The 21,106-nt window shown below is 48.9% G+C and overlaps 1 protein-coding gene across 3 annotated transcripts in view; it reads left to right on the top strand.

The window, feature by feature from the left end:
* The window catches only part of METTL21A (methyltransferase 21A, HSPA lysine), a 196,864-nt gene that overhangs the window by 74,144 nt on the left and 101,614 nt on the right, over nucleotides 1-21,106 (top strand). Inside the window, exon 3 of one of the 3 annotated variants that reach the window (XM_086955327.1) lies at nucleotides 8,975-9,081. The exons of 1 other annotated variant lie outside the window; for it this stretch is intronic. In XM_086955327.1, the coding sequence (XP_086811453.1) occupies nucleotides 9,073-9,081 (9 nt within the window). In that variant the 5' untranslated portion in view covers nucleotides 8,975-9,072. Of the gene's footprint in view, nucleotides 1-8,974; nucleotides 9,082-17,713; nucleotides 17,821-21,106 lie in introns of those variants that run through there. One more of the 3 variants, XM_086955328.1, reaches the window with a different exon arrangement.

Genomic DNA, 21,106 nt, shown 5'->3' with positions numbered 1-21,106 from the left:
GATTCCGGTCTGCATGTGGAGTCGGCCTTCGACATTTTGGGGCTGGAGCGGGCCCCTCCCTCGCCTGGAGAAGATAGGTCTCCCAGCAGACAGCGTAGACGCTCCGTGGACACAGTTTACTATAGGGTCCATTTATGCCCCAAATGTTAACCAGGAGTCCTTCTTGCAGGCAGCGCTTTCACAGGTGCTGGCTTCACCGGATACACTGATTCTGGTGGATGATGATCTGAACAGTGTAATGGAGGCGGGGGTTGACAGGTCGGAGCAGCGGTCCCACCAGTCAGGGCGAGGTCACAGGGGGGAAGCAGTGGCTTTTAGAGGGAGGGTTGCACGATGTATGGCGCGTTCAGCACCCCCAGGAGCACGACTACACCTTCTACTCAGCAGCCCATAAGACTTATGCACACTTGGATCACTTCCTGGCCACGTCCTCTCTCATGCCTCATTTGTCAGCAGCAGATATTGTGCTGCATTCCTTATCAGATCATGCACTTATTTCTGTTGTCCTTACTTACAGCGGTGCTAGGCCGCCGCCGGCTTGCTGGCGCCTTCGTGACTCCTTGCTCCACTCAGACTCGGTGGTTGTGAAGATCCGTGAGACCATCGTTCATTACCTTGCCAAAAATGAGGTAGGGGATACGGCTCTCGCATCGGTCTGGGAAGCCCTGAAATTGGTAGTACGGGGGGAATTTATAGCGATTGCAGCGACATACTCCCGCCTGCGCAAAGAGAAAGGAGCTGAGTTTGAGTGGAAGGTTAGTGGCCTGGAGGCGATTCATAAGAGGACTGGGGCACCGAGGGTCTGGAGGGAGTTAGAGGCGAAGCGGCGCATGTTGAAACATCTTGACCTAGATAGGGCTTTGCATGCCTTACTACACCTGCGACACAAGTTCGATCTATGTGGGGACAAAGCGGGGCGGATGCTTGCGCACAGGCTACGGGCGCGCACTCAATTGACCACTATCCACACCGCTAGGGGCCCACAAGCGTCAGAGCACACCACTGATGCTGCCACTGTAGACACTTTTCGCCAATTTTATCAGACTCTATATAAAAAGGAGGGAGTGTCCTCTAAAGGAGTGACGGACTATCTCGAATCATGCGGAGTTACACCCTTCCATTGGGAATCGGCGAAGGCTTTAGACTCGGCGATCCGCATTGAGGAGGTCATCTCGAATATTGCAAAGCTGAAGGTGGCTAAACCACCTGGGCCAGGTGGCTTTTCTTTTATAAAACTTTCTGTGTGGAGCTTGCTCCTCTCTTGAACCGCCTTTTTAATTCCTTTCTTGATACGGGAGCGGTGGCTCCGTCCATGGCAGAGGCAGCCATCAAAGTCATTCTTAAACCTGGGAAAGATCCTAAAGAGTGTGGATCGTATAGGCCAATCTTGCTGCTCAACATTGACACCAAGTTATTTGCGGGTGTGCTGGCGGCGAGGCTTAGTCCCTTGATGGACGGAATCATTGAGCCCGATTAAGCGGGATTTATTCCAACACCGCAAGGGGGAGACCACACTAAGCGGCTGCTCCACCTTATGGACTTGGTCCATCGGTCTCAGACGCAGGCTTTCTTGCTTTCAATAGATGCGTAGAAAGCCTTTCGATCGCGTAGATTGGGACTACTTGTTCGCTGTGTTGAGGGCGTTCGGGGTGGGGGATAATTTCCTGCGGTGGGTTCAGTGCCTCTATGCAGCCCCTAAGGCGGCTGTGAGTGTAAATGGCTGCAGATCTGCCCTTTTCCCCATTACGAGGGGAAAGCGACAGGGGTGCCCCCTCTCCTTGTTGCTCAAGGAGAGGGGGCCCTTTGCTCTGCGCGTTTGGTTTAACGTTGATATCACCGGGATCAAATTTGGGGCTGATATGCAGATGATCAGTTTGTACTCTGACAATGTCATTCTCACACTAACCAACCCCCACTCCTCCCTGCGGTGCCTCTCGAAGGAACTCTTTTAGTTCCAGAAGGTGGCGGGCTTCAAAGTCAACTTTTCCAAATCGCAAATTCTTAATCTTTCCATCCCTGATGCAGACGTACTGGATCTGAGGCAGGACTTTGCTTTCCTGTGGGCACACTCTGACATTCCGTATTTGGGTGTCCGATTAGCCCCTTCTATTGTTAAAACAGTGTCCCTGAACGATAAAGTGCTGGTTGATCAGGTTACCAAAGCCCTCTCAGATTGGTCCCGTCTTAAGTTGGCCTGGTATGGGAGGCTGGCGGCTCTGAAAATGACTGTACTCCCCCGCATATTGTACCTCTTTCAAATGCTACCTTTGAATCCTAGGGAAGCTGCAGGGGCTCCTCAATAGGTTCTTATGGAACAATAAACGGCCGCGGCAGGCATTGTCCGTAGCGATCACCCCGAAGGCGGCTGGGGGGGCTGGGCTTTCCCCTGCTGATAGCATACTTTCAAGCATCTTGCCTTAGGTACAAAGTCGAATGGAATAGGCCCCTGTATAGTAAACATTGGAACTTTATGGACCAGACAGTGGCAGGTTGCAATTTTTGGCGGGAGCTGTGGTTGCCGCACAAGCACAGAGCCTGGGGCCTTTATTCCTCCCCGGTGACTTCCCCGACCTTCAAGGCATGGGATCAGCTGGCGCATCGCAAGGGGTGGACTACGTTCCCCTCCCAATGACCCTTATCATTGATAACCTTGACATTCCACCGGGCCGCACGTCCTAAGTCTTCCATCGGAGGTGAGAGTAAGGCTGTAAGAGGGTGCGTTCCCTCTTTGACTTAGATGGCCTGATTCCGTTCACCCGGCTATGCACGGAGTTCTTCCTGCTGCCGATAGCTGATGCTTTTCACTACTCACAGGTGGCACATTGGGTTACCCAACCAGCCAACGTTGCCTCCATGTCCCGGCCTTTAACGGCGTTTGAAAAATGGTTGGTCTGCAAGAAAGACATATACGCAATGATTTTGAGTCAGCCTCGGAGGCAGCGTACGCCTGCGCAAGTCCGATGGGAAGCGGAGTCGGGACGTCCGTTGACGAGAAAAGAGTGGGAGCACGTTTTCTATCGCGCACAGCACACGGCCTCTAATACCGTGGGCACCGAATCGGCCTACAAGGTAGCGGCCTATCGGTATTCCACTCCGGCGCACGTTAGGGATGTAACCAAGTCGGGCCTCTGCTGGCGGTGGTGTGGTCTTTCAGGGATACTGGCACACTTTTTATGGCACTGCCCGAAGTTGGGGAGGTATTTGACCACGATCTTGGATGAGTTGGTGCTGCGTTTCAGATTACATTCCCCCGGATGCCGGAGCATACTCTGTTGGTGCTTCCCCATCCTACGTTTTTTCCCCTGCGCTAGCTGAAGGGTAGGCAGATTGCGCTGGCTTTGTTAGCTGAGAGGCAGGTGCTCCTGGCGTACTGGGGATCCCCGACTGTACCTGACCCTCGAGATTGGTTTTAAAGACTCTCGCACATTCTAGCAATGGAACGACTCTCGCTGGGAATGGATGGTAAGGGTTCTGAATATGCTAAACTCTGGGGCCCGTTCTTACAGCTCCTATCCAAAGACCTCTGATAAGTAACTTGCCCGAAGTATCTACAGATCCTGAAACTCATTCCTTTGGAGTCTGAAGGGGTTAAGCCTGTGGATTGAGTTTTGCCTGGTAGAGAAGGTGGATCCTAGGGAGTGAGCAGCGCAGATAGAAGCTGATGCGGAGCGGGATTGGATTGGGAGGGGGCTGTTTTTTGGGGCAGGAGGGCTGGGGGGGTTCTGATTTTTAGTTATTTGATATAAGGCGGAGGTCATAGCACAGGCGGGGCTGCTTCTCAAGTTCTTTTGCCTCCTCAGGGATGTAGGCCCAGACGCTGTGTCATTGCACTGAATTTATGCCCTGCCGGCAAGATGATGTACGATTCAGAAAAGGGGGTGGTGATGAACAGAGTGTCTGAATTGAGCAGACCACTCTTACCCAGTCCAAAGATCAGGGCTTGATCCATCACCGTTATTTATCTCACTGCCCCATCCCAGCTCAGAACCTGGCTATATGCAAATCAGTCTGTCCCTGGCCCAGTGCATCATGGGAACAGGGCAGACTAAACTACCAAGCCAATTCTTCACCAGAAAGGAAACAAGCTACCGGGGACCGGTTTCTGGCATTTCAGCCGTCTTCGGCCCGGCTTGCTTGAATCCTGATGGAGCAGTGAGAAAGGGACTCATGTCTGAGTATACCCTGCCACACCTATAGTGGCCAAAATCGATTCAGAAAAGGGGGTGGTGATGAACAGAGTGTGTGAATTGAGCAGACCACTCTTACCCAGTCCAAAGATCAGGGCTTGATCCATCACCGTTATTTATCTCACTGCCCCATCCCAGCTCAGAACCTGGCTATATGCAAATCAGTCTGTCGCTGGCCCAGTGCATCATGGGAACAGGGCAGACTAAACTACCAAGCCAATTCTTCACCAGAAAGGAAACAAGCTACCGGGGACCGGTTTCTGGCATTTCAGCCGTCTTCGGCCCGGCTTGCTTGAATCCTGATGGAGCAGTGAGAAAGGGACTCATGTCTGAGTATACCCTGCCACACCTATAGTGGCCAAAATCGATTCAGAAAAGGGGGTGGTGATGAACAGAGTGTCTGAATTGAGCAGACCACTCTTACCCAGTCCAAAGATCAGGGCTTGATCCATCACCGTTATTTATCTCACTGCCCCATCCCAGCTCAGAACCTGGCTATATGCAAATCAGTCTGTCCCTGGCCCAGTGCATCATGGGAACAGGGCAGACTAAACTACCAAGCCAATTCTTCACCAGAAAGGAAACAAGCTACCGGGGACCGGTTTCTGGCATTTCAGCCGTCTTCGGCCCGGCTTGCTTGAATCCTGATGGAGCAGTGAGAAAGGGACTCATATCTGAGTATACCCTGCCACACCTATAGTAGCCAAAATCGATTCAGAAAAGGGGGTGGTGATGAACAGAGTGTCTGAATTGAGCAGACCACTCTTACCCAGTCCAAAGATCAGGGCTTGATCCATCACCGTTATTTATCTCACTGCCCCATCCCAGCTCAGAACCTGGCTATATGCAAATCAGTCTGTCCCTGGCCCAGTGCATCATGGGAACAGGGCAGACTAAACTACCAAGCCAATTCTTCACCAGAAAGGAAACAAGCTACCGGGGACCGGTTTCTGGCATTTCAGCCGTCTTCGGCCCGGCTTGCTTGAATCCTGATGGAGCAGTGAGAAAGGGACTCATGTCTGAGTATACCCTGCCACACCTATAGTGGCCAAAATCGATTCAGAAAAGGGGGTGGTGATGAACAGAGTGTCTGAATTGAGCAGACCACTCTTACCCAGTCCAAAGATCAGGGCTTGATCCATCACCGTTGTTTATCTCACTGCCCCATCCCAGCTCAGAACCTGGCTATATGCAAATCAGTCTGTCCCTGGCCCAGTGCATCATGGGAACAGGGCAGACTAAACTACCAAGCCAATTCTTCACCAGAAAGGAAACAAGCTACCGGGGACCGGATTCTGGCATTTCAGCCGTCTTCGGCCCGGCTTGCTTGAATCCTGATGGAGCAGTGAGAAAGGGACTCATGTCTAAGTATACCCTGCCACACCTATAGTGGCCAAAATCGATTCAGAAAAGGGGGTGGTGATGAACAGAGTGTCTGAATTGAGCAGACCACTCTTACCCAGTCCAAAGATCAGGGCTTGATCCATCACCGTTATTTATCTCACTGCCCCATCCCAGCTCAGAACCTGGCTATATGCAAATCAGTCTGTCCCTGGCCCAGTGCATCATGGGAACAGGGCAGACTAAACTACCAAGCCAATTCTTCACTAGAGAGGAAACAAGCAACCGGGGACCGGTTTCTGGCATTTCAGCCGTCTTCGGCCCGGCTTGCTTGAATCCTGATGGAGCAGTGAGAAAGGGACTCATGTCTGAGTATACCCTGCCACACCTATAGTGGCCAAAATCGATTCAGAAAAGGGGGTGGTGATGAACAGAGTGTCTGAATTGAGCAGACCACTCTTACCCAGTCCAAAGATCAGGGCTTGATCCATCACCGTTATTTATCTCACTGCCCCATCCCAGCTCAGAACCTGGCTATATGCAAATCAGTCTGTCCCTGGCCCAGTGCATCATGGGAACAGGGCAGACTAAACTACCAAGCCAATTCTTCACCAGAAAGGAAACAAGCTACCGGGGACCGGTTTCTGGCATTTCAGCCATCTTCGGCCCGGCTTGCTTGAATCCTGATGGAGCAGTGAGAAAGGGACTCATGTCTGAGTATACCCTGCCACACCTATAGTGGCCAAAATCGATTCAGAAAAGGGGGTGGTGATGAACAGAGTGTCTGAATTGAGCAGACCACTCTTACCCAGTCCAAAGATCAGGGCTTGATCCATCACCGTTATTTATCTCACTGCCCCATCCCAGCTCAGAACCTGGCTATATGCAAATCAGTCTGTCCCTGGCCCAGTGCATCATGGGAACAGGGCAGACTAAACTACCAAGCCAATTCTTCACCAGAAAGGAAACAAGCTACCGGGGACCGGTTTCTGGCATTTCAGCCGTCTTCGGCCCGGCTTGCTTGAATCCTGATGGAGCAGTGAGAAAGGGACTCATGTCTGAGTATACCCTGCCACACCTATAGTGGCCAAAATCGATTCAGAAAAGGGGGTGGAGATGAACAGAGTTTCTGAATTGAGCAGACCACTCTTACCCAGTCCAAAGATCAGGGCTTGATCCATCACCGTTATTTATCTCACTGCCCCATCCCAGCTCAGAACCTGGCTATATGCAAATCAGTCTGTCCCTGGCCCAGTGCATCATGGGAACAGGGCAGACTAAACTACCAAGCCAATTCTTCACCAGAAAGGAAACAAGCTACCGGGGACCGGTTTCTGGCATTTCAGCCGTCTTCGGCCCGGCTTGCTTGAATCCTGATGGAGCAGTGAGAAAGGGACTCATGTCTGAGTATACCCTGCCACACCTATAGTGGCCAAAATCGATTCAGAAAAGGGGGTGGTGATGAACAGAGTGTCTGAATTGAGCAGACCACTCTTACCCAGTCCAAAGATCAGGGCTTGATCCATCACCGTTATTTATCTCACTGCCCCATCCCAGCTCAGAACCTGGCTATATGCAAATCAGTCTGTCCCTGGCTCAGTACATCATGGGAACAGGGCAGACTAAACTACCAAGCCAATTCTTCACCAGAAAGGAAACAAGCTACCGGGGACCGGTTTCTGGCATTTCAGCCGTCTTCGGCCCGGCTTGCTTGAATCCTGATGGAGCAGTGAGAAAGGGACTCATGTCTGAGTATACCCTGCCACACCTATAGTGGCCAAAATCGATTCAGAAAAGGGGGTGGTGATGAACAGAGTGTCTGAATTGAGCAGACCACTCTTACCCAGTCCAAAGATCAGGGCTTGATCCATCACCGTTATTTATCTCACTGCCCCATCCCAGCTCAGAACCTGGCTATATGCAAATCAGTCTGTCCCTGGCAAGATGATGTAGGCAGCTGGGCTGTGTACCATACTGCATTCCCGCATAATAAAAATGATTGACTCTAAAAGGAAAGCACAGATTTCTCACAACATTTGGCGATAAGGGACAGAGGAGCCTGCTTGGTCAACAGGAATGACGGGCAACGTCAGTCACTTACTTGTATCATTTAATCCATGCAGCGCGCACGTACCATTCAAAAGGTGAGGGGTGATGGTGGTAGAATGACCCTCTGATTGGTGGTTACATCGGCATGGTTGCTACCGTTACCGGTGTCTCTTGCATTGTATACTGGGTTTCGCTCTATGTTGAGCGTTTACATTAAGTTTCGTTTTCGCACCTACACAGCCCTTTCGGAATCTCTATTTGATTTGGGAGGCCCTGCAGGGACGGGCATTCCCAGTATCCAGTTAAGCAACAGGCTGAAAACTCCTTGTTCTTCTTTGGGGAGACCCAAGGAGAAAGCAGCGACCGATTTCTGAAGCCTTAAAGGAAAGTGACCTCTCATGTGAACCCTCCATTAATGTAAACATTAATTTTATAATTAATAATTAACACCGGACCCGCAAATCTGGAGAGTATTAGTGGCGTTAAATTTTAAGACGTTTTGGAACCTCTGGGTAAATTGTCTAAAGGTATTTCCCGCCGAGATAGCACTCTGTGTGCCGTCTTCGTAGGTTCCCCTATAAAGGGGGGCGGTGGAGTAGATGTAATTTTCTAATGCAGTTAGTAAAGCACATAATTGTCTATGCTTTGAAGGCAAAGGGATAAGTTTAGATTGTGCCTTTTGCTTTTGGGAATGTTTTTCTCGTCTTTCGCGGGTATTGATTCATTCACCCCATTGCATCCTGGTTAGTACTTGGTCACGGTTTCGTTAATATCTAGGTAGCGCGCCGACATTATTTAGATCATTTAAGCAGTTTGGAGTTTTTATATATATTGTACGAACGTGACCCGAAAGTATCAGAGCTCTTTATATAAGCACCAGTTGTGTTTCAGAAGGACACATTCATTTTGTCAGGCATATTATCCCTTTTCGATTTCTATAATGTCGTAAAAACCTGACAACATGAGTTAGCCAAAACTCTATCATAGAGCGTATACAGTATAATTTAACATTAAAACTGTCCACCAACACGGACTAGTGAGTGTTTTGGTCAACAAGGCTAACAATGCAGAATGTTTTGGGAAACTCTTGTGACTTCGCCTTAAAGAAAAAGATATAGGCAAATGTATAAGTAAGAAATAATAACTTGTGTATAAAATGGGGAAATGCATAGACGCATATTGGATACTATCAGCTTACCAATACATCTATATTATCTATAAATACAGATACCGCCACAGCATTTTTAATCTCTATGGTGCAAACTATTCCATCTACATGGGACACCTGTTGGCTCCCATAAGGTAAAAACCAAGGATTTAGTTACACGGAAATTCGATCTAATATAGGGATATGTAATGTAATCCAATTCTTGTTCTGCTTCTCTATCCAATCACAGGGTACTTCAGCGCAATACGATACTTCTTGAATCGGTATCAGCGCTAGGAAATTGACTTTATGATCCGGACGCTTGCATGATTGACAGAATGCGCCTACATGATTGAGGTACAAAAATATGTTAAAAATGAGGGTTGTTTTTATGCCAACACTCGAATTAACTTGTCTATCATGTATAAACAACGTGCAAATTTGATTCCTGACCTAATTCTTTTTAGATCACTGTCCTAACCATTATATAACTAATACATTGAATGTTAACCTAAGGTTCTCTGGGGCTAAAATGGATACCCTGCGGACAATTTTGATGATGACATAGAATTGACATTATTTAGGAAGTGCACTCCTTAATTATGATATTATATATTTAACTTGATGTTTAAATTATATCTTTTAAATGTTTTTCATTACGTAAATGAAGAATTTACTTTGTATCTAATTTGATTCACAAACTGTATCTCCTGAATGTCATTCATGATGTAAATAATAGCTGTAACTCAAAATCTTGTATCTGTTACCTTACCACAATTTTTTGATTGTGGTTCAACTAAAAGGTATTCCTAAATATCTGCCTTTATTCTTAGGAGTTGAGCGCTCTTTGGGTGTTATACATATCAAGTAGATCATACTTTCATTGGGTTGAGACAGTATTTTTAAAAAAAAATGTAATCTGTTATCATTTTTAGGGTACTCAAGATATGAAATCCATGTCCTGAGGATGGTCTCCTACACGAAAGAATAGAGACCGAAACGTCGACTGTGGCTTTATCTACCATTAAATATTTAATTAATTTTGTGTTAGGTAGAAAAGCTTGAGCAATTGATGTAACAAGGGCTGTGTGGATTAATGGTTTTACCCTTTTACATCTTTGCTGTTTATCTTGTACCCACATTTTTAACTTGATTTGAAAAAAAGATTAAATACTCTTTGTTTATATACACCCGTTTTTCAATCTCTTTTTGCTCTCTCTCCTGACTGATTACTCACAAGTAACAGCTTTGAATATATGTCATTTTTGTTGTTGCATAACCAGCATTAGTGGGTCCAAATCACTAAGCCCACACAATCTCATCCTTTAAGTGATTTCGAAATTCCTGTGTCTATTAAAATCCCTTGAAGGTATCTTCACCCCACCATACTCTTTGCCCAAACCCTCAAGGGTATACTGGGTCGCCCACTATCAATTCTCACTCTGGTATCAATCCCCTGCTGTTTTATCTGTCCAACCAATGTTTGTCCATAGCTTCTTTAAACTGTCAGGAATCGCAGGAACGATGGTGTTAGTACAGAGCCTTTACCCAGGCATGCAGAAGGATAGAGCCTTATTAAAGTTCAGAAGAGGTCAGACTTGGTGCTAATGGAGGACATGAAGGCTAGGCTAGTTCTCACTTCTGGGTAGTGAACAGGACATCGAGGGCATTATGGGTCAGTGACAATAAATGGCCAGTTTTTGGCAAGGTCTCCAAGTTGTTTCGGCATACTTCACTTCCATTAGTACTTCACTCAGTATTTGTGATCTATCACTGATATTTTTACTCTTCGTAGTTCCCTGCTGCGCTTGTCCTCTGAACCTCTTGGTCTTTATCCTCTGTTTACCCTTCTGTGCCTGCTAAGTTTCTGTGCTCCTTAAGTCAGGGTGCTACATATCCAGAAGCATGCTGCTGCTCTCCATTTCCCCAGCATCTGTATCACCTCCAGTGTTAACTTCTGCATGTATCCATAACCCACGTTATTTGTCACCGTAAGTGGGAAGAAAGGCCCAGACGGGGGTCCCGTGCTCTCTGTGCCACCAGATTCAAGCTAGCCTGGCTGATCTGGGCTGATACATCGAAACTGGTCCCAGGATGCTTGTTTCTGCTCCCCAGAGGACCTGGCCTAGCAGTTTGGGCTGGACTGTTCCCATGGGGAGCAGGGTCAAGACTGATTTGCATATCGCAGGGTCCCAACTGGAATGGTATGCAGGCAAACAATTATGGACTTAACCCAGACCTGTGACTGGGTTGAATGTTTGATTTGTTCAGCATTCTGTCCATCAATTGTTGTTTTTACATTTGTCACGCTAAGTGGGAAGGGTGTGCCCAGACGTGGGTCCTGTGCTCGCTATGTCACCAGATTCAAGTTAGCCTGGCTCATGAAGGGTGATACTACGAAACCAACCCCAGGATGCTTGTTTCTGCTCCAGGGAGGACCTGGCCTGACGGTTTAGGCTGGACTGTTCCCATATGAAGCAGGGTCAAGATTGATTTGCATATGGCTGGGTTCAAACTGAAATGGAAGTGTGGCTCAGGGGTTAGAGGAGGCAGACCTGGAGCTTGAGTTCGGCCCTGGACCAGGGTTCAATTCCCCGCCTCGGCGGGTGTTGGGCTCAAAATTCCACGGACTCGTTAATTCTCGCTCCGGTGCCTTCTCGACTCACGGGTTCACACTCTGCGACTCTGGGCAATAGCTTGCTTAATCTCCACAACAGCCCCTCGCGGTGGGATGCCTGCCTTTCACCTTGTGGATACCCTGCCAGGGTTATCTCACAGGGGAATACCAGGACGGGTTCCCTAAGCAAGCGCTGAGATGCCCCAGGGTAAGTCGTCCGCTATATAAGTTTCATTCATGGCATGGTGAGCTAAAAGATTATGGATTTAACACAGATCTGTGACTGGGGGTGAATGATTGATTTCACCATTCTATCCATCATCTGTTCTTTTTGCATTTAGAAGGATGGCATTTTCTTACTTGAATCATTTGGTGCCTGCTTCCTGTCTCTATTCGGTCTGCGTTGGTTGACAGTTGGTCTCTGTGTATTCCCTCTAGACAAGCACACACAAAGGGAGCTTGGGTGTGACTTGATGAGCCATCCCGGTAGATCAGAAGAAGGAGCTAGGTACAGCTTCACATTGACCCTAGAATAGGCTGTTTCCCGTCCACACACACATGGCTGTATACGACCCTGTAGTGAGTCTGGAGCAAGTCTCTGTGCACTTCAAATCTCTTCTTTAAAGTCTCCCCACTTCAAAGGCACCACTTAGTATAAGTACTGGACCTCTAACACCATGACTTCAGTACACTTCTGGACCTGTGAATACTCTACCAAGAAGAAGGACTGTGGTGCTGCTGAAGGACTGTCCCTCTGATGGACTGCTACGCTGGAAGAATTGCTGCCCTGCTGTGCTGACCTGCTGCTCTCTGTAGTATCTTGGGTTGTTATGGTTCATGCTATGCCAATGGATTGCTGCCTGAATGATGTAAGATGGAATGTTGGGAGTGGGAACTCACAGTTGGAGAAGGGCTGAGCGCCTGGCTGGGTGCTCCTGGTGGGACTAATTACTTCTGTACTTCTATGCTGTAACCAACCTGAATAAATCCTTATGAAATATCACAATCAGCGTGGACTTGATTACTAAACTATTTCAACTGGAAAGGAAGAGCTGGACCTGGAACCCATCTTGAACCCAGGACCACAGAGTGACTCTAAGGGCTAGTCTGCTGGCCTCCTGATCCAAGCCTTATGGACATAACAGGCTCCCCACAGGTCCTGGACCCATTTTCAACAACCTCCCGACCTCCAAGAGGAGCCTCTCAGGTCCTGGGCCCAAGGTAGTAGTTTTGGACTCCTAAAATCAAGCCTTTGTGCTGTTCGCAAACGTGAATGGGCCTGTTCGCTCTGGAACCACGGCGCTCTGACAAACCTGCAGCACAGGCTGCGTAAGTTTGTCTCTTTGCACAGCAAGCATCGCCAATACGACCGCAAAGCTCCAACCCATCCGTCCATGATGCCTGGGAGCTCTTCGTGCCTCACTGACTTCCGCCATTGACCTCTCCTTGCCTCCGGCAACCTGCTTCCCCGCGAATAGGTCTCTTAAGCTGGACTTACCTGGAACTGTATCCGACCTGTGCTGCATTGAGATCAGCTTGAACTTTTAGATTTGTCCGGGTATAGCACAACCAGATATCCCAAATAGGGGCGAATTACCTTTTAGTGCTTCTTTTACAGTTTAATCTTTAAAAATTGACATCTCAACTTCTACTTATTGGATTTTTGGCAATTTGGTCTTGTTTTGTTTATAAAATTAAGCTCTATTTTTGTAACCTGGTTAACTTGACAGCTCTGTGCTACGCTACTAGAGGGTGAGCACAGGTTAATTTAGGGTGTGTTTGTGACTTACCCTGACTATGGGACCTGCTTGGACAGGGTGCAAACCTCTGCCAACCTGAAACCCAATTTCTAACATAGGGCTGACCATAGACAGACCTAATGTGCACAAACACCAACATACCAGAGCTGGTGTGGAGCTGAGTGAGAATCGAAAACCCTTTAATTTATGGAGATCTACTAAATCCAGAGAAGAACCTGACTAGAATTACCTTGCCCAGTTTACTCATAGGGTATTGAATTATCCTCCACAATTACCACTTCCGGCACAAAGTGTAGCATTCTTTGTTACAATCCAGTAATATCTCTGGCAAATAGGGGGGGGGTCATGTATAGGTGAGCTGTAGCAGGCTGATGCTTCACCCACCTACCTGTCAGTTCCCAGTATCCTTTAGAAGTGGTGTGAATGCTTTGAAACTGCGACCCTTGACCCTGCTTGCAGGTTAGGCCACTCCCCACGCCACACAGCTCCGCCTGTGTTTCTCTGCCTTTGTGCCTGCTGCTGCCGCTCTATGAGTTCGCCCGCCCTGTGTGTAACTTTTGCCTTCCACTATATTCATTGCGCTGAGTTTTGTTAACTGTCTGTGCCGTTTTGATTACTTTCCTTGCCCCTTTTGTTAACTGTTTTGTGCCCCTTTCCCCGTCCCCTTTTTGCCTTCTGTTTCCCCGTCTCTTCCTGCCGCTGCCTCCATGCAGCCCCGCTCCCTCACTCACCCATTCGCCGCCCCGCTCCCGCCTCCCAGCTGCTTCTCCCTCCCACCTCCCCTTAATGGCAGCCGCTGCGCCTAAAGCAAGCCCGTCTGCACCAGTCTGCGCCTTGACCGCGCCCAGGGCCAGAACCCTTGGCCCCTGAGGTCGCCACAACGCCTGACACCGCTATGATGCTAGCACCCTCCATGCGCTCAACACCGGACGATCACACACCTGCTTCTTGGCTGCCCCGAATCTCACAGACGGGCCTTTCACCTGCCGGAACTGCAGCTTCACCAGCATCCGCCCCGCCAAGCCACTGACCAGGAAAGAACCCACCCACCTCAGATGCATCCTCCTCAACACCCGCTCCGCCCGAACTCTGGGGCCTACTCGACTCCAACACCCCAGACGTCGCCTTCCTGACGGAGACCTGGCTGAACCCCTCCTCGGCACCCGAAATCGCCATAGCCGTCCCGGAAGGCTACAAGATCACCCGCAGGGACCGCATCAACGGAGTAGGAGGAGGTATTGCCATCGTTCACAGGAACACCCTCAGAGTCTGGGCCAGCACCGACGACACCCTCAGCATCGCCGAACACCTGCACTTCCAGATCCACACCAATCCCAACACCACCCTCAGAGGAACCCTCGTCTACAGACCCCCAGGATCCCAAACACAGTTCAGCTACTCCATCACCGAATTTGTCAGCACACACACCCTCGCCTCCACCGACTACATCCTCTTTGGGGACCTGAACTTCCAACCCAAGAACAGCGACACCAACTCCACCACCCTGATCGACAACCTAGCCAACCTCAGACTCAGGCGACTCGTCACATCTCCCACCCACTCCGTCAGCTACACGCATGACCCAATCTTCACCGCAAACCCCCCATCTACTTCAACCACACCATCAAACTCCACTGGACCGACCACCGCTGCACTGCACCCAACAGATGCCTTGCCGCTGCTGGAGCAAAGTCACCAAAGACCAGCTAATCACCACCCTCGCCCAGAGACACCGACCCCGACTCCAGCAACCTCAGACAGTGGATCGACGACTGCGCCAGCAGCCTCGCCCGAGCAAGAAACCCTCCAAGAGACACAACAGCAAGAAAGCCAGCTGGTTCACTGAAGACCTCCAGGCCTCCAAGCAAACCTGCCGGAAGCTAGATAAGAACTGGCTCTGTGAACGAACACCGGACAGCTACACGGCCTACAAGAACGCCACCCGCAAACACCATCACCTCATCAGATCCACCAAAAGGTCCTCCTTCAAAGACCACCTAGACAACAACGCACACAAAAGCAAAGAGCCCTTCAACATCGTGAAAGAACTCTCCAACCCCAGCTCCAATGCCAACGACATCCCACCCTCGCAAGACCTGTGCGACTCAGTGGCCACCTTCTTCCACCGCAAGATCGCAGACAATTACCACAGCTTCAACGCCACGACCGCCGCGACAACCACTGAGACCTTCACCCCCACGACAACCATCCACACCAACCGCCTGCCCTCCTGGACCAACATCAACAACGACGACACCATCAAGATCATGAACACCATCCACTCTGGATCTCCGTCTGACCCATGCCCATACCACATCTTCAACCAAGCCAGCACAGCCATCGCACCCCACCTCCGGAAAGTCATCAACATCTCCTTCGAGATGGTAACCTTCCCGGAGAGCTGGAAGCACGCTGAGATCAATGCCCTGCTCAAGAAACCCAAGGTGGACCCCAAGGACCTCAAGAACTTCCGGTCCATCTCCCTGCTCCCGTTCCCGGCGAAGGTCATCGAGAAGACCGTCAACAAACAACTGACCCGCTACCTCGAGAAGAACAGCATCCTGGACCCCTCCCAGTCCGGGTTCCGAAGCAACCACAGCAACGAAACTGCCCTCATCGCCACCACCGATTACATCAGGACCCTGCTAGACAACAGAGAAACCACAGCGCTCATCCTCCTGGACCTGTCAGCCACCTTCGACACGGCCTGCAGGAGCACACTATGAAAACGCCTCCACGACGCTGGGATCCAAGAAAAGGCCCTGGACTGGATCACCTCCTTCCTTTCCGGCAGACCACAGAGCGTCAGCCTACCCCCTTTCCGCTCCGAAGCCACCGAAATCATCTGCGGCGTACCCCCGGGATCATCCCTTAGCCCAATGCTGTTTAATATCTACATGGCACCACTCGCACTCGTCGCCTGACTGAACGACCTCAACATCATCTCCTATGCCGACGACACTAAACTGATCCTCTCCCTCATGAAGGACTCCCACACCGCCAAAACCAACCTCCACAAAGGAATGAATGCTGTGGCTGAATGGATGAGCAACAGCCGACTGAAGCTGAACTCGGACAAGACGGAGGTCCTCATCCTCGGATCCACCCCCTCGGCCTGGGACGACTCCTGGTGGCCGACAGCACTGGGAACAGCTCCAACACCCACCAACCACACACGCATCCTAAGGGTCATCCTAGACTCCACCCTCTCCATGACAAAGCAGGTCAACTCTGTCTTGTCCTCCTACTTCAACACCCTCTGCATGCTCCTCAGGATCTACAAGTGAATCCCCACCGAAACGAGAAGAACGGTCTCCCAGGCCCTCGGCAGCAGCAGGTAGGACTACAGAACCACCCTCTACGCATGAGCCTCGGCCAAACTCCTGAGACGGCTTCAACGCATCCAGAACGCCTTGGCACGCCTGATCCTCGACATCCCTCACCGCAGCCACATCACACCCCACCTGAGAGACCTGCACTGGCTCCATGTCAACAGGAGGATAACCATCAAGCTCCTCACCCACGCACACAAGGCACTCCTCAGCACCGGACCAGAGTACCTCAACAGACGACTAAGCTTCTACACCCCCACCCGCCAGTTCCGCTCCGCCGACCTCACCCTCGCCACAGTCCCCCGTATCCATAGAGGGACCTCTGGCAGCAGATCATTCTCCCACTTCGCTGCCAAGACCTGGAACACCCTCCCCATCCACCTATGGCAGACCAAAGACCTGCTGACCTTCAGAAGACTCCTTAACCCCTTCGATGTTTGTGACGGAACCATTCCGTCATCAGTCACGGCTGAGCTGTGCTGATGATGGAATGGTTCCGTCACGACCACACCCTGTTCTGGAATGTCCAGCACAGGGGAAAAATTCAAGTAGCAGCCAAGGTGTTAAGACCTGGCCTTTCGAGGAGTAACAGCGTTCCCCAACCCCCCAGCACCTTGAGACCCCTTACAGGTGTGTAGTGCACTCTACAAATGGATTGATTGATTGATTGATTGATGGTGGACTAGATCTCACAAGACTACAAGTTTAATGCTTTGGAAATTCTTCCCTATTAAGGGTAGGGCTTCTGACACCATCTTTCCTTAATGGAAGTGCCATGGAAGGGTGCATATCAGGGACATTGATTTGTTTTTCAGGAACAAATCCTCACGTTTGGTGTTTGTTTTTTAAGAACAAATAAACCAAATAAAAAAATATAAACAGGCCTAACATGCCTCAACGACACAGGGATGGGGTTCAGCCACCAGGACGTTTTCCTCCCATTTCTTTGCATTCAGACCTGACAACAAACATGGGAGAGTAAATGCATCCTAACTGGTAGTGCTGAATTTTGTAAACAATATTAAAAGACAAATGTGCATTGCACTGGTCGCAAAATACTGTATTTTGCGGCCAGTGTGGTAATTTGTGAACTGACTTAAGTAGCTATGGGTCGGTTCGCAAATCGACCTTCCTCATAAATATTATTAAAGTAGGTCAAAAATTGCGCACCACTAGTAATTGAACCTATCACTGGGATGGTGGCTTGCTGAGGTCGACAGACCACTATGTCTGTGATTCTCATTCCCATAAACGTGTTGTATTGCCAGTTTTAAGAGATCCTGCGCTCCCTTTAAGACTGCAGGGGGCGGTGCTAAGCATTCGACTGTAATTCAGTTTAACACGAGGAGGAAGCAACACGGATGTGGAAAGCCGTGGGCCCCAGAGGGTGAGTACATTTCTTGCAAGTTTGACTTTAGCCCGGAGTGGGGTTCTCCACACAAAAGGACAACGTCTCCATGCCCTGCAAACAGCAAGACTTTTGTTTTCCTTCTCCGATTTTGCAGCAGCACAGATGTAAGCAAGCCCATTTCCCAGGATGCTTCTGCGCCCTCCTATCTGCCCCGATGACACGCGCGGCAGCTTCCTAGACAGTATTCCACAAGTCTGCTAGTTCAGCATGTCTCGAGAGCAGCCAGGTCAGGTGTACCTAGAACTCTCTATACCCCCTTCCTGTAGGTCGATAGCACTCACCCGAGCACGTCTGCTCGTAGCTCCGACGTCCAGCGTGTCTCTCCTGTAGTCGTTCAACGTGTCTCTCCTGTAGTCGTTCAACGTGTCTCTCCTGTAAACTCACAGCGCTGTATTTCCAATGTGTCTCGCCTCTTGTCATAACAGTGAACGCACCCTGAGATTCAGGGATAGCCGCCTTTCTCAAAGCAAAATACACACATTTTTTTGTGGTTTTAGGTTCGGAACGGCCAGGGTCCGCTTACTTGAATCCGGTTTAAAAGAAAATCTTATGTGGTCCTGTTTATCCTGACAGATTGGCATCTATTTCGTATAATCCTCAGTAACATTTTACACGGCCATAAATATATTTTATGTGATTTCCCTTTGTATTTTCTTATTTAAAGCAAATTCAAACATTTAAAAATTACTATTTTAATGAGGAGAAAATATCACCTTTTGCTGTTTTTTTGCAATATTTGCTGGTGTCTACCCTACCCCGACAGGAAACCATTACGTCTGATAATTCTCTTACAAAAAAAATTACGAGATTTTTACTGTGTCCATCCTGCATCCCGCCCATCGGGCTTAATGCCAACCAGTAGTACACTGTTGTAGAGCCCTTTCCGGGCCATAAAGCGCTTTCTGAGTCTCAGAATAAGTACCTGCTCAGTTTGTTACGCGTGGTTGGTAGCGTGCTGGTTTTAGGTACTGTATCGCGCAAAAAGAACAACCCACACCTTTAAACTTTCTTAGCATAAAAGGTCACTTTATTTAAGACAGGTAAACAGTATAGCCATGCAACATTGTACATTAAAAACAATCTTTATGTAAAACCTTTTAAATAGTAAACATTTCAAACTTCCCCACAAACCTTGCATCACCAATTTCCCCAATGAACAGAACAATGCCCTGGTTTATTACCTCCTTCCAATTTTTCGTTTACCCCCCCCCCCACCCATAGGGAAGGATGAGCCCGGTCCTGACCATCCCATCCCCAAAAAGGCGCCACCCAGGAAAACCAACGAGTTTTCCTGGTCCCCACCCCCCTTGAAAAGAGCAGAAAGAAACCTTACAATTACATCTCACGTTTGGCCGAGCACCACAGATTGTCACCCCAGAAAGCAGACAAAAACTCCCTTACCTCCAACAAGTAATAGGCTTGGCCCAAGTCAGAAAGATGGACCCCATCCTGACGAAACAGATCCATGTCCGTACCTGTGATGTTAGCATGGCACAAAACCTTGATACCCATGTGATTGCAGAAACACTTCATTGCCCTGTTTAGTTTTCTCCGAGACTTTTCAATTGCAGCTTGGTTTCGTGCGCCCACCCAATGGTGCCGATAAACAAACTCTGACCACACCACCGTAGTCCCTGACCAATTTTCTGAAATCACAGCTAGATCAAGTTGCATTTGTTTCAACAATGATAAACCAGATAGTTGTACAAGATCATTCTCACCTAAATGAATAATAAGTAGGTTTGGAATGCCTCTGACTGACGATAACCTAGATAACAAAGGAAACAATTGGGACCATTTCATCCCACCTTGACCATTCCATAGGAGTTCATGCCTTTTGCTAGGTAGACAGAGTTCTCTGCCATAGACCTGTTTTTCGGCAAAAAACGCTGCCCACTTGATAAAAGAATGTCCAACCAGCCACGTGGTGTTTTTTCCCCTGGACAATGAATGGTAAACCCGACCTAGACAGAAAAAATGGTGTTAGAACAAAGGCATTTAGAACAGCATATAAACTTACATCCGCACATATCGAGCACAGCACCCAGACTTCCACCTACCAATCCTCTTGATACCTTCCCAACCGAAACCCAAATTGTAAGCCTCGGTCGCTGCCCCAATGCGAAAAGAATGTGTCCCAAAAAGTAAGGGGTTCTTCCCAGCTAATGACAGCGTTTTCCGCAACACCGACAAAAACTGGAAACTAGTAATATTGCCACCCACCTTGTGAATAAAAATGGGCCCATCTCGAAAATCAGGTGATTGACGCAAAGAAAACCACTCCGCAATTGGACAACACTCTTCCAATCCGCTGGCATGTAATGAAATCAAAATCCCTTTACCCAACTGATCTGTCTTGGAACGACCCAGCCATATCTGTAAAACACCCTCCTGAATTTTGATGTCACCAGAATGTATTCCCATCTGCCCCTTGAGCCCCAACAACTCCGAGACCCGAAAAGCACCAAAAAACAACCAAATCATGCAAAGACGGAAACGAGAAACTTCCCAAGAATCATAGCAACAAACAGGCAAATGCCCCAATAACACACATAACAATTCAAAAGTGATTGGCTCCCGCACACGCACCTTGTGACAAAACTCCTTCTTAAAACCTTGTAACATACGCCGCAGGAGAACATCTGTAACCAAATCCTTCCCCAAAAACAAGTGACCATAAAAGGAAACCCCAGCCAACTTCCCTGCAATAGTAGTATGGGAAAGACCTTTATTAATCAAATGTAAGACAAACTGCAACATAAGAGATCTGTTCCCTAGAACCAGCCCCGGACTTTTATGAGATTCAGCAAAAGATACATATTCAAACCAGGCTTGGCGGTAACTGCGTCTGGTGGAAGGCGCAATAGAGTTCTCCACCAGGTCAGTTATTCGGAGTGCCCCAGGACCCAGATGTCTTGCGGAATGGCAGTCTTGCATATATCCGCTCCTGGCGCCAACTCCCGGAATTTCTGCCAATCAAAACGAGACAAAGCATCGGCAATTGAGTTATTGATCCCCGGGATGTGTCGGGCCTTGAAAACAATGTTGTACTTCAAACTCTGTAGCATAAATTGTCGTAACAGCTGAAGTACCCGCAGGTCTTTTGCCCTTTGCTTATTGATAAGGTGAACCACAGCCAAATTGTCAATGTGAAACAACACACATCTGTCACGCATTTCCTCCCCCCAAACCAACAAAGCCACCACAAGAGGAAAAAGTTCCAAAAAAGCAATGCTGCGACCTTGCTGTAACCAACTGCTCG

This window comes from Lissotriton vulgaris, chromosome 2_1, assembly GCF_964263255.1.
Source record: "Lissotriton vulgaris chromosome 2_1, aLisVul1.2, whole genome shotgun sequence".
Classification (NCBI taxonomy): domain Eukaryota; kingdom Metazoa; phylum Chordata; class Amphibia; order Caudata; family Salamandridae; genus Lissotriton; species Lissotriton vulgaris.
The sequence above is the reverse complement of the archived record's forward strand: the minus strand, read 5'-3'. Positions and strand labels throughout refer to the sequence as shown.